This window comes from Rhinoraja longicauda, chromosome 15 (assembly GCF_053455715.1).
Source record: "Rhinoraja longicauda isolate Sanriku21f chromosome 15, sRhiLon1.1, whole genome shotgun sequence".
NCBI lineage: Eukaryota > Metazoa > Chordata > Chondrichthyes > Rajiformes > Arhynchobatidae > Rhinoraja > Rhinoraja longicauda.
This window is the reverse complement of record NC_135967.1, coordinates 49,649,042-49,663,185: the sequence shown is the minus strand read 5'-3', so window position 1 is coordinate 49,663,185 and position 14,144 is coordinate 49,649,042. Positions and strand designations below refer to the sequence as shown.

The 14,144-nt window shown below is 49.8% G+C and overlaps 1 protein-coding gene across 1 annotated transcript in view; it reads left to right on the top strand.

The window, feature by feature from the left end:
* The window catches only part of LOC144600725 (diacylglycerol kinase eta), a 102,180-nt gene extending 88,292 nt beyond the window's left edge, over window positions 1-13,888 (top strand). The window contains exons 19-28 of the mRNA XM_078412648.1: window positions 121-217; window positions 2,223-2,330; window positions 2,942-3,055; window positions 4,240-4,374; window positions 6,633-6,799; window positions 6,952-7,063; window positions 8,157-8,246; window positions 9,070-9,189; window positions 10,476-10,578; window positions 13,405-13,888. Coding sequence (XP_078268774.1) covers window positions 121-217; window positions 2,223-2,330; window positions 2,942-3,055; window positions 4,240-4,374; window positions 6,633-6,799; window positions 6,952-7,063; window positions 8,157-8,246; window positions 9,070-9,189; window positions 10,476-10,578; window positions 13,405-13,457 — 1,099 coding nt within the window. The 3' untranslated portion in view covers window positions 13,458-13,888. The remainder of the gene's footprint in view (window positions 1-120; window positions 218-2,222; window positions 2,331-2,941; window positions 3,056-4,239; window positions 4,375-6,632; window positions 6,800-6,951; window positions 7,064-8,156; window positions 8,247-9,069; window positions 9,190-10,475; window positions 10,579-13,404) is intronic.
* Window positions 13,889-14,144: the final 256 nt, after the last annotated feature.

The following is a 14,144-nucleotide window of genomic DNA, read 5'->3' as shown; positions in this document are numbered from 1 at the left end:
GTACGGACAAAGACTGCTGGAGGTCTATTCCAGGGCGTGCTGGTGTAAATGGTGCAACTGTCACCAAACAGCGCCTGGAAACATTGTGGTGTTAAACTCTGTTGTGCTTCCTCTGACCAGAAGTCGCACCAAGAACATGATGTTGTATGGAGTCCTCGGCACCAAAGAACTTCTCCAGAGAACGTACAAGAACTTGGAGCAGCGAGTCCATTTGGAGGTAGGGAGCGGCTTGCTGGGGCTGGCTGGGGGAGGGGTTTGGAGGACCACTCTCTAACCTCAGAGGTTTCATGATTCACCTGCAGTGTGAAACCCCTCTGGAAATCCCAGTGTAAATAGACAATAGACAATAGGTGCAGGAGGAGGCCATTCAGCCCTTCGAGCCAGCACCACCATTCAATGTGATCATGGCTGATCATTCACAATCAGTACCCCGTTCCTGCCTTCTCCCCATACCCCCTGACTCTGCTATCCTTAAGAGATCTATCTAGTTCACTCTTGAATGCATTCAGAGAATTGGCCTCCACTGCCTTCTGAGGCAGAGAATTCCACAGATTTACAACTCTCAACAATGGCCCTGGCTAACTCAGGAAAGCAGCAGGAAAGTGAAGGGTTCGGGGACATCTGCTTCACTGAGTAAGAGATGAAAAATAATTTTACTCTTGAGTCTCAACTATGCTGTACCTTCCCTTGGAGTGATTGTGGAGCGAGGGCGTTCATGTGAATGCTGTTGATCTGTCCCCATGATGTGAATTTTCAATAGTAATGGTTTTCCTTGTTTGTGTTTTAGTCTGTTCATTACTGACATGACCAGCAGGTTGTGCTCAACCCAATTGCTTTCTGAAGGTAGAGTGTATCCTAACCAAGGCACCTGTCTGTGCGGAGTATGTGCGTTCTCTCCGTGACTGCCTGGGTTTCATCAGGCTGCTTTAATTTCCACCCCCATCTCATAGATGTGCACATTGGTCACTGTGTTGGTCGTAGTGTAGGTGGGGGATAAAAACTGGGGAGTTGGGGGATTATGGGGAGGATATGGATATTGGGATTAATGTAGGAAAAAGTGAATGGATGGCTGATAGTCGGCATAAACTCGGTGGGCTGAAGGGCCTGTCTCCATGCTGTATCATAAGATTATATGATCATGAGACAGGAGCAGAATAATGCCATTCGTCCCATGAAGTCTACTCTACCATTCAATCATGGCTGATCTGTTTTTCCCTCTCAACCCCATTTTCTTGCCTTCTCCCCATAACCTTTGACACCCTTAATATTCAAGAATGTCTCAATCTCCACTTTAAAAGTACCCGGTGACTGAGCCTCTGTAGCCATCTGTAGCAAAGAATTTCTCAGATTCACCACCTTCTGACTAAAGAAATTCCTCCCAATCGCCTTTCTCAAAAGGTACGTCCTTTCATTCTGAGGTTATGGCCTCTGGTCCTAGGCTCTCCCAGTGCTGGAAACATACTCAATGTCTACGACTGTGTGACTCTAGCCCTGTGGCACAACCACAGAGAGAAAAGGGCATGCTAATGGCTACCCTCTTTTCTGTTACCCAGCCAAATGACCGCCTGTGCCAGTGTGTTGCCCCTCTAACATGGGCAGTTACATTCTGCTCCCTGACTATTGCTGTGCTCTGGCCCCTTGACTGATCGGCCCATCCACTGCTGGGATGGTGAACGTGTCCAGATGCCAGCCCATGTGCCACCAGGGTTGGGATGGTGAACGTCCAGGTGCCAGTCCTTGTCCCACCAGGGTTGGGATGGTGAACATGTCCAGGTGCCAGTCCTTGTGCTCCCACCAGGGTTGGGATGGTGAACGTGTCCAGGTGCCAGTCCTTGTGCTCCCACCAGGGTTGGGATGGTGAACGTGTCCAGGTGCCAGTCCATGTGCCACCAGGGTTGGGATGGTGAACATGTCCAGGTGCCAGTCCTTGTGCTCCTACCAGGGTTGGGATGGTGAACATGTCCAGGTGCCAGTCCTTGTGCCACCAGGGTTGGGATGGTGAACGTGTCCAGGTGCCAGTCCATGTGCCACCAGGGTTGGGATGGTGAACATGTCCAGGTGCCAGTCCTTGTGCTCCTACCAGGGTTGGGATGGTGAACATGTCCAGGTGCCAGTCCTTGTGCTCCCACCAGGGCTGGGATGGTGAACATGTCCAGGTGCCAGTCCATGTGCCACCAGGGCTGGGATGGTGAACATGTCCTGAATGTGCTTCTGTTTTGCAGTGTGATGGAGTCTCCATCTCGCTCCCCAGCCTCCAGGGATTGGCTGTCCTCAACATCCCGAGCTACGCTGGTGGAATCAACTTCTGGGGTGGAACAAAGGAGAATGATGTGAGTAACACTGAGAACCGTGGGATCCATTAAAGCCAGGTGTGTGGAGATAATGTGGAATACTAATCACTAGATGGTGCATACACTCACAGTGCACTAGTGGCCCAACACCCCGGTATCCAGACCAGTGCATGAAGGATAAGCTCCAGTGAGATATAACAAGTGTAACACAGGTGAACACTGGCATTAGTGAACACATCACAACATAGAACATAGCAAATAGTACAGAACACAACAGGAACAGGCCCTTCAGCCCACAATGTCAATGCGGGCCATGATGCTAAGTTGAACTGATCTCATCTGCCTGCACATTATCAATATCCCCCCCCCCCCCCCCCTTCCTTGCCATTCATGTGCCTGTCTAAATACCTCTTGAACATTGCCACCACATTTGCTAGGTGGGGGAAACCCACACTGTCACAGGAAGAACATGTAAACTCCACACACACACAGTGCTGCACATCAGGATAAAACCCATATGGCAGGAACTGTGAGCAGCTGATCTCCACTGACAAGTTTCTCCACTGTGGTTCCACTCCTTCGTGTTAATGTGTAGCTGGCTTAGTCGTTAATTGTCGAGTCACTGGCAGTGACTGAAAATGTTATTCCAGAGTTATGGAGCGCCATCCTTTGATGACAAGAAGCTGGAGGTGGTGGCAGTGTTTGGCAGCATCCAGATGGCTGTGTCCAGAGTGATCAACCTGCAGTATCACCGGATAGCTCAGGTAAGTGTGGCGGTCAGCACAGGTGAGCAGAGACCAATGCGGAACACACCCAGGACATCTGCTCAAGGCAGAACATAAACAGGTAGCAGAGATCTGGAACGGTCAGGGTTAAGGGGCACCATTTGGTTTACAGGGGAGACTGAGGTGGAAATTAACACACACCTTTGCCAACCTTTGTGCCACAGAACGGAGAGGCTGCAAGAGTAACATGGTCTATGGAGACATTGTTTGGTGTGGGCGTTGAGCCAAAGGGTCTGTTTCCATGCTGTGTGGCTCTATGTAAGAGACGTCCCCAGGTAGCACAGGTGAGGTGGGAGCACTCACTGTGCCCCTGGGAAACACGGCCCAGAGGCAAGATGGGGATAGTAGATGGAAACAAGGACAATACCACGCCGTTGTGTTGTAGCTGGGTCCCCAGATGGGAGCGGTGAGCTTGGAAAATGTGGTTTTTGGGATAATACTGAGTATTCTCGGAGACCAGGGACAGCGACCGTGAATCTGGGGGAGCAGCTGCAATACAACGATAGACAAAGAGTGCTGGAGTAACTCAGCGGGACAGGCAGCATCTCTGGAGAGAAGGAATGGGCGACGTTTCGGTCGAGACCCTTCTTCAGACTGGAGTGGTCTCACTTTGGGATCTCTGCTGTAAGAACCAAGGGCTTGGAACAGCAGGTTAATGTGGGTCTGAGTGACGGATTTTGCTCGGTTTTGTGGACTTTGCACTTTTACACTCTGCCCTGGTCACACCTTCCCCCCTAACACGCCCAACTAGTTGTAAAATCTCAACCTAAATGCATCTTGGTGAAAGTAATGTGTGGTGGGGGGTGTGGACACTGCCACCTGCTGGCGAGACTCTGCGCTCCATTCTGAGATTCATTCGGAACCGAGTTTTGTAAACTGTACAACACTCCACCTACAAGAGATGAGTTTGATGATCCAAGTCTCGGGCTGCAGGATTCTCCTGCAAGGATTTTCTGAGCAGGCTTGGCGTGTCCATGTTGGTATTTGGAGGAATGAGATGGGAGATTGAAGTCAATGACCAATGGCCAATGGTCAGTGGGATTCTGACAGCAAGGTGGCTGAGGGGACTTCTTGCTCAGGCTGGGAGCCCAGTACCGGAGCGTTGAGACTGGGGGTGAGTGGTCGGAAGCTTGTTCACTATTCCCACCTGTGTTTCCTCGCAGTGCCGCATGGTTAAGATCACCATCAGTGGCGACGAAGGTGTCCCTGTGCAGGTGGATGGAGAAGCCTGGATCCAGCCACCGGGAATGATCAAGATACAGCACAAGAACAGGGCCCAAATGTTGACCCGCGACAGGGTAAATATCCACCGCTGCCTCTCTCCTGCTTTAACCCCGGCTGGTAAGGTTCAGACAGTCACAAGAACAATTTTAGAAATGTAGACAAGCAGGATTTTGTAGAAGTGAAATGGAGAAAGTCCTCAGCAGATTCCAAATACGTGCACGAAAATAGTTGAGATCTGAGTATGGGGTCTTTATGAATGATATATTGCACCTTGTCCAAGAATGATTTGTGTTGCTTTGAGATGGCTCTGGGCTGCAACAGAAAGGCTATATGATAAATAATAACATGGAAACTTGGTGCTCAAATATTTGAGACTGTGTGGAAAGCTATGAGATCCTGGCTCAGGGTACTTCAACCTATTAAGGTGGGACTTTGGAAACTTTAGTGGACTTGACCCATGTCAGTTCATGGTCTGATGTGTCCACTTCTCCACTCTTTCCTTGATTACCCAACCTCACCACACTAGACGCTACCATATCACACAAATCAAAAGCAAACATATCTTCCATTCCCCGCCTCAAAAAATAAACCGCTGGAGGAACACGGTGGGCCAAACACCAGAGGTGCAGGGCAAGGGTTTTGGGTTGAGATTCTTCTTCCTGTTTGGTCCTTGTGTGGTAATTGTATCATTCCTAACACTCCATCTGCAAAATATATCTTACCGACAAGTTTTAGTATTCAAAGAAAATGTATTTTGTGGCCTTCAGGAGCGTCTCCACTCCAAGCTACCTCTTGCACTCAGGCTGTGTATGAATTTACCAGGGTAGTACCAACAAAGCTTTCACAGCATCTCACTGCAGGGACAACAATAAACCCAAGCCAATACAAACCAACCATCTAGTCTTAGGAAAAAAAACTGCAGATGCTGGTTTAAATCGAAGGTAGATCCAAAATGCTGGAGTAACTCAGTGGGTCAGGCAGCATCTCAGGAGAGAAGGAATGGGTGACGTTTCGGGTCGAGACCCTTCTTCAGATTGATGTCAGGGGAGGGGGCGGGACAAAGATAGGTTGTAGTCGGAGACAGGAAGACTAGTAGGAGAACTGGGAAGGTGGGGGCGGTTAGAGAGGAGAAGCAGGGACTACCTGAAGCGGGAGAAGTCAATGTTCAAACCGCTGGGGTGTAAACTGCCCAAACGAAATCTGTGGTGCTGTTCATCCAATTTGCGCTGGGCCTCTCTCTGACAATGGAGGAGGCCCAGGACAGAAAGGTCAGATTGGGAATGGGAGGGGGAGTTGAAGTGCTGAGCCACCGGGAGATCAGGTTGGTTGCGATGGCCTGAGCAGAGGTTTAGTTTAGTTTAGAAATACAGCGAGGAAACAGGCCCTTCGGCCCACTGAGTCTGCACCGACCGGCGATTCCCAACACATTAACACTATCCTACACACATAGGGACAATTTTACATTCATACCAAGCCAATTAACCTACAAACCTGTACGTCTTTGGAGTGTGGGAGGAAACCGAAGATCTCGGAGAAAACCCACGCAAGTCACGAGGAGAACGTACAAACTCCGTACAGACACCACCCATGGTCAGGATCGAACCCGGGTCTCTGGTGTTGTGAGGCAGCAACTCTACCGCTGCGCCATCGTGCCGCCCTTATCGAAACGATCGCCGAGCCTGCGCTTGGTCTCGCCGATGTAGAGAAGTTGACATCTGGAACAGCGGATACAATAGATGAGGTTGGAGGATGTCTTTCTTGCTAGGCCAGCTCTTCTCATCCCATTGAAACAGAGAGTAAGATGTGTACAAAATGGAATTGAAGGAGATTATGAAGAGCAAGTTTGGAAATAGAAAATGAGATGCCGGGTTGGAATGGGTTTAATAAAAATGAACTGCAGATGCTGGTTTATAGCAGAGATAGACACAACATCATTGGGCCTAGTCATTGGGTATTTTTAAGACTGGGATTAATAGGTACTTGATTGGTAAGGGTGTCAAGGTTTACAGGGGGAAGGCAGGGGAATGGGGTTGAGAATGGAAGATAGATCAGCTGGGACTGAATGGAAGAGTAGACTTGATGGACCGAATGGCCTACTTCTGCTCCTATGACTTATGAACATGAAAATTCTGGAGTAACTCAGTGGGCCGGGCAGCATTTCTGGAAAAAAAATAGGTGACGTTTTGGGTTGGGACACTTCCTCAGATGGAATGAGTAGTTGCTTGATTTAAGGAGCCAATGGAGAGGATTTTGCTGTGGTATCTTTGACCTTGGAATGTGATGGTAAACCTGCAAATGTGGCTGGTTCTTCACACGTTCTCCTCCTTCTCAGGCTTTCGAAAGCACCTTAAAGTCCTGGGAGGTGAAGTGCAAAGGGGACTCGCTGAGGCAGCTGGCTCGGCCCCGACTGAACTCCCAGCAATCGATGGAATTCCTCACAGAGGAGGAGGTGACGGACATGCAGCAGTTTGCCCAGACGACAGAGACCCTAATCAACAGGTAAGAGCCCACTCGCCTTCATCAACAGGTAGGACCCAGGACCAGGGCACTGTTCCGGGGGCCAACTCACCTGTTGCAGTGAACTAGTTTATAGTTGTGTCGCTGCGCTGTTCTTGCTGGGTTAACGTGACAGTAACTTTCCTGCTTTACAGAGTGCACCATGCGGCAGAGAGACACGTGCTCGTTGAACAGGAGCTGGCTCACGCAGTCAATGCCTGCTCACACCAGCTGAGTGAGGTCCTATCCAAGCAAAACACAACTGAGGTGAGTCACGTTTACTCAGCGTCGCCCCCTGGTTCCTCAGAATGGTCCCGAGCGTTCTCTGGACAGTGTAGTGCTCCTCAGCAACAGCAGGGGTTGTGTACAATGTAAAGCACTGTCCCGTCAGACATTCCTAGGAACAGTGCAAGATGGGTCTGATACAGTGTAACTCCTCCAATCTTCGACACTCCCAGGTGAGGCATATCCCGGGAATCTTCCCCCCCCAACCACCAAAATCCCATCCCAAAGACATCCCAGAACATCATGAGTGTGTGTGTGTGTGTGTGTGTGTGTGTGTGTGTGTGTGTCTGTGTGTGTGAATGTGAGTGTGTGTGTGTGTGTGTGTGTGTGTGTGTGTGTGTGTCTGTGTGTGTGCCTGTGTGTGTGAATGTGAGTGTGTATGTGTGTGTGCACATGTGTCTGTGTGTGTGCCTGTGGATGTTTGTGTGTGTGTGTGTGTGTGTGTGTGTCTGTGTGTGTGCCTGTGTGTGTGAATGTGAGTGTGTATGTGTGTGTGTGCACATGTGTCTGTGTGTGTGTGTCTGTGTGTGCGTGTGTGCATGCGTGCGTGTGTGAGCATGCGTGCGTGTGTGTGCGTGTGTGAGGACGTATGTGTGTGTTTGTATGTGTGTGTATATTCCCATCAGGGCACAAGACTTGACCTCGGAATTCTAGGCAAACGTAATCGTTTAACTGAAAATGTACATTAACATTTTAATGGAAATCACAAAAGAATGTACATTTCCAGTTAAACCATTCACTTTTTAGAAAAGTGTCTTATTTCATATTAGTCAGTTCTAAATAAGTCAGCACATGAATCTGGGCCTGAGGAATATTGGACTGTCGGGAGGCTCATGGCACTGTTGATGTGAGGTTTACATGCAGTTTACATTCTGTCTCTCCACTTACATATGTAATGCTGTTCTGGGATCTACATGTCCCCCTTCACAGGTGGGCATTTGCCCTGCACAGGTGGGCATTTGCCCTGCACAGGTGGGCATTTGCCCTTCACAGGTGGGCATTTGCCCTGCCCACATATGTACCAAATGATCACGTTCCCTACTGCCCACTGACCCAGCCCTTGTGTTTCTCCCAGGCTATCAGCAGGAGTGTGGTTGTGGATGTCTTCATCAGTGTTAAAGCCCTTTGCATGGAGACGAAGGCACTCCTCGATGGCAAGCTGCTGGTATGTAATGGGCCATGGGATTTCCTGGCACCTTCCCCTGTACAGACATCGCTGGTTCCCATTAACCACCAAGGCATTGGTTTATAGCTTTCTGCAGCCTATTGGCTCATTGATTAGTGCGGGTGTCAGGGGTTATGGGGAGAAGGGGGGAGAATGGGGTTGAGAGGGAGAGACAGATCAGCCATGATTGAATGGCAGAGTAGACTTGATGGAACGAATGGCCTAATTCTGCTCCTATCATTTATGAACGAATGAAACTTATCTCCAAATCATATCACAACATCACGCTTCCAAACTAATTCACATCTCTGGACTATTGGAGATGACTGAATGTTCATTCATGCTTTTCTCCCTTTCTTTGTCTAGTAGTTGTTATAATTTTCCATGTTTTTCTTCCTAAACTTTCTGGCATGGCTTGGTTTAGCATTGCCACATCAAATCCTGCTGTACTTGTTTTTATTTTGTGGCTTTTGTAGCAATGTTTTCAATCAGTTTCCTTTACCAGGGAATAATTGGTTCATGCAAAAACGCAAAGTGTTGGAGTAACTCAGCAGGTCAGGCAGCATGTCTGGAGAACATGGTCAGGTGACGTTTCACAAAGTGCTGGAGTAACTCAGCGGGTCAGGCAGCATGTCTGGAGAACATGGTCAGGTCAGTTTTCAGATCGGGACCCTTCTTGAGTCTTAAGAACCTATCCATGTTCTCCATAGATGCTGCCTGAACCGCTGAGTTATTCCAGCACTTTGCGTCTTTCCTTGGTAAACCAGCATCTGCAGTTCCTTGTTTCTACTCTTAATTGATTCAACCTTGTGCATGCGTTTAGGAGTTGGGAGCTCCCTATGAGGAGGAGTTGCTGGCTGCACTGAACGGCGTCGAGAGTGAACTACAGAAGTTCTCGGAGCTCCATTGGCTTTGCCAAGCCACTCAAACCACTGACGATGAGGTGAGTCTGTCCTTTCAGCTGCAAGCTGCAGAGGAAGCTAAGCAGGGGATGTGGAGCTCAGTGACATCAATAGCAAATGTTACCAGCATACTATTCACAGGCAGTGTCTGGTTTCCATTCTGTGTGTGGGTCAAGCACTCCTGGCACTTCATCTATCCTTATTAGGTTATCTCCCCACACCAGTGTTTGTAATCACCTCTTGCAGATAGAAATAGTTGCAACAGCCTACACTCTGGCTCTCCATTAACATGCCTCCCAGTAGCCAGTCCCATCAATTGCTCCTTTCCCTGTAGGCTGACTAAAGGCTAACCAGTGTTGGTCCATGGTGTATGGAACAGAGGTGCCTGGCTCTCGTCTTTGTGCCCTTGTACCCTGGAGTCTGGTTGCAAGTACAAGATTTATCACCATGCTCTACATCCATTGTGGATTCTGGTCAGGGGTTAAACAGGCGTATGAGACAGAGCAAGACCCAGTGGCAAAGAGGTCACCTTCCATGACCTTCCCATTGTTCAAGACCATTGATGATCATTGGCAGATGTTTTTGCCAATTAGCTCAGTTCAGGGCCAGAAACAAGGGAAGGAAACTTTTACTGGTGCATGGCTGCAGAAACCATTCTCCAAAGGGATCTTTTCCTCTGAAGCAAAACTCATCACTCATGTCTCACGTTCCTCAACCAAAATACGATCATTTGGAAAAAGAAAAAAAACCTGCGTTAGTTGGGGGTTATTCACCACCAGAAGAGCACATGGTACAAATGGATGGGATAGTTGGCGAGGCTTGTTCCAACACTTCTCTGCATTCTGCGATTAGGTTCTCCACTAATTATCTCCAGTTGGCCTCAGACACAGAATGGTCTCATTTCCAAGCCCCTCGCTTGGAACACCTGCAGAGTGAGAGAATGTGAGTGAGTGATCAGTGCCCAGCTAGGTGCCCTGCCCTGGGGAGATGGAGGGCAAGGGAGGAGCGGAGGAAATTAGTGTGACAGGGCAGACAGCAGTTTACATGCAAGCATTGGACTGGTGTTGCCCCAGTGATCATGAACCAAGGGGCAGTCCATATCTGAAATGCATTGCGAGAGAAAGCTTTAGAAGTGGATATAATGATGACTTTTAAAAGACATTTGGACAGCTATCAATAGGAAGAATTTAGATGGACATGGGCTAAGTAGCGGCAAAAGGGACGAGACAAATATGCCTAATGTCGTCATGGACAAGGTGGGTGGAAGGCCCTGTTTCCATGCTGTTCAGCTCTATGCCTCTTTGACTCGTTGTCCTTATCTCATTAGGAACACTCCAAAGGGAGGACCAAAAGTAGCGTGAAGAGCAAACTAAAAAATATCTCAAGAAAAGAGAAACTCCAGAAGCAGAAGTCGAACACTTCGCTGACAGGTGAGTCTATGAGCATTCGCCATGTGTCATGAAGGTAGCTGACTGAAGTTGTTCTGAGCAACACAGACCTCTTCCCAAGACCGACCCAGCTCCTCGCCAATCCTGGGAATATTGGAGATGCTAAGGAAACTCAGGCAAATCTTATCCTGACTGTCCACCCAAGATGGCCATGGACTGGAAGAGACTTGGGTTAAGTTGACATTTGAGTCTGGATCCTTTTTCCAGCCTCCACATTCACTGGATTAGACAACCCGGAATGGTTATTCACCCAGCGTATGTAGTTGGTGGTTGACAATAAAAGCACATGACACGGGGAGCAAAGGCAATACTGCAGGGAAATGCTGCTCTCATATCATGAGGGTGAGCTGTGGACCTATAGACCACACTGTGTCATCTTGCAGCCCATCATGAATATTTCTCCACACACTCCTTAAGATCTCCCACGTTTCACAATGGCCAACTGTGGTGGTGACACTTAAGATGCAACCGCAGTCAGTGGGATCAGGAAGCCATTCGGCCCTTCTGATCTGCACTAGCACTCGGACATCCTACCTACAGCTCAACCCCTTCCATTCTTCGCATTGACCTCACCAACCACAGCCCACTGATCCAGCCTGCTGCTACCAGCCAGCTCGCAGAGTCCAGTCTATTCTGCAGGTGCTGTGTGCAAGTGGTTTGTGTACACATATGTGTGTGTGGTTTGTGTACAAATATGTGTATCTGGTGAGTGCCAGTGTGTGAGTGATGGATGTGTGCGTGTTTCATTGGGGGGAGGGGGTTGAGTATCACTTAAGGAGGTGGCTCTAGAAATAGTGGAAGCATTGGAGATCATTTTTCAATGTTCTATAGATTCAGGATCAGTTCCTGTGGATTGGAGGATAGCAAATGTTATCCCACTTTTTAAGAAAGGAGGGAGAGCGAAAACGGGTAATTATAGACCAGTTAGTCTGACATCAGTGGTGGGGAAGATGCTGGAGTCAATTATAAAAGACGAAATTGCTGAGCATTTGGATAGCAGTAACAGGATCATTCCGAGTCAGCATGGATTTACAAAGGGGAAATCATGCTTGACAAATCTACTGGAATTTTTTGAGGATGTAACTAGGAAAATTGACAGGGGAGAGTCAGTGGATGTGGTGTACCTCGACTTTCAGAAAGCCTTCGACAAGGTCCCACATAGGAGATTAGTGGGCAAAATTAGAGCACATGGTATTGGGGGTAGTGTACTGACATGGATAGAAAATTGGTTGACAGACAGAAAGCAAAGAGTGGGGATAAATGGGTCCCTTTCGGAATGGCAGGCAGTGACCAGTGGGGTACCGCAAGGTTCAGTGCTGGGACCCCAGCTATTTACGATATACATTAATGACTTAGATGAAGGGATTAAAAGTACCATTAGCAAATTTGCAGATGATACTAAGCTGGGGGGTAGTGTGAATTGTGTGGAAGATGCAATAAGGCTGCAGAGTGATTTGGACAGGTTGTGTGAGTGGGCGGATACATGGCAGATGCAGTTTAATGTAGATAAGTGTGAGGTTATTCACTTTGGAAGTAAGAATAGAAAGGCAGATTATTATCTGAATGGTGTCAAGTTAGGAAGAGGGGATGTTCAACGAGATCTGGGTGTCCTAGTGCATCAGTCACTGAAAGGAAGCATGCAGGTACAGCAGGCAGTGAAGAAAGCCAATGGAATGTTGGCCTTCATAACAAGAGGAGTTGAGTATAGGAGCAAAGAGGTCCTTCTACAGTTGTACCGGGCCCTGGTGAGACCGCACCTGGAGTACTGTGTGCAGTTTTGGTCTCCAAATTTGAGGAAGGATATTCTTGCTATTGAGGGCGTGCAGCGTAGGTTCACTAGGTTAATTCCCGGAATGGCGGGACTGTCGTATGTTGAAAGACTGGAGCAATTAGGCTTGTATACACTGGAATTTAGAAGGATGAGGGGGGATCTTATTGAAACATATAAGATAATTAGGGGATTGGACACATTAGAGGCAGGAAACATGTTCCCAATGTTGGGGGAGCCCAGAACCAGGGGCCACAGTTTAAGAATAAGGGGTAGGCCATTTAGAACGGAGATGAGGAAGAACATTTTCAGTCAGAGAGTGGTGAAAGTGTGGAATTCTCTGCCTCAGAAGGCAGTGGAGGCCAGTTCGTTGGATGCTTTCAAGAGAGAGCTGGATAGAGCTCTTAAGGATAGCGGAGTGAGGGGGTATGGGGAGAAGGCAGGAACGGGGTACTGATTGAGAGTGATCAGCCATGATCGCATTGAATGGCGGTGCTGGCTCGAAGGGCTGAATGGCCTCCTCCTGCACCTATTGTCTATTGTCTATTGTCTATCATCAGGCAGAGTGTGGGGTGTGGCTGGGAGCCTGTTTCTTTCATTAAATAATTGACTCTCCCCTTGCAGTTCTGGGGAGGGTCAATTATTTAATGAAAGAAACTGCCTCCCAGCCATTATATTAGAGTCGTCGTCATACAGCGTGTAAACAGCCCCTTCGGTCCAACTTGCCCACGCCGACCAATATGCCCCATCTACACATGCCCAACCTGCCTGCGTTTGGTCCATTTCCCTCTAAACCTGGCCTATCCACGTACCTGTTTAAATGTTTCCTAAACTGCGATATTCCCAGCCTTAACTACCTCCTCCGGCAGCTCGTTACATACAACCACCACCCTTTGCGTTACATACAACCACCACCCCTCAGATTCCTATTAAATCTCCCCTCCCCCACTCCGTCCCCCCGACCCCCCCCCCCCCCCCCCCCCTCTCTCCCTCGTCACAAACTATTGATTCTCGAGTACTGACTTGTGTTTCATTTTAAGGATCTGGAGATGGCCAAGGTGGACCACACGAGGCTTATTCGGCGTGGTATTAGGGATGTCAGTCGCCCGCCCCGGCCCGTGGTAGCCGGGCGAGAGGAGAGGAGAGGCGAGGTTCCCTATGTCAAGGGCCGGCCTGGCGCCAAACACACCGAGAGTGTGGGACTGTAATACGGAATGAATGTAACTCCTGCCCTTGATTCTCCCCGGTGCTCGGGGCTGCACGGCCAGGCGCATCTCGCAACCTCCACCGCCCCACGCATGACCTAGGGCCAGCATGGTTACAGAACGGCCGCCGCGACTGGAGGGCTCCCGCCGCCAGCAGTGAGCCGCCCCGGTGATACCCAGTTATTGAATGGATGAGCGAACCCTTCAGCCGGCCGCTGACCCTGACCCTGACCCTGCCCCCGGCCCCTGACCCTGCCCCCGGCCCTGCCCCCCCACCGGCCCCTGACCCTGCCCCCCCACCGGCCCCTGACCCTGCCCCCGGCCCTGCCCCCCCACCGGCACCTGACCCTGCCCCCCCCACCTGACCCTGGCACCTGACTCTGCTCCCCCGGCCCCCGGCCGCTGCCCCCCTGACCCTGCCCCCCCTGACCCTGCCCCCGGCACCTGACCCTGCCCCCACGGCCCCTGACCCTGCCCCCCCCCACCGGCCCCTGACCCTGCCCCCGGCACCTGACCCTGCCCCCCTCCCCTCCCCTGACACCCCCCCCTCCCCTCCCCTGACTCTGCCCCCCTCG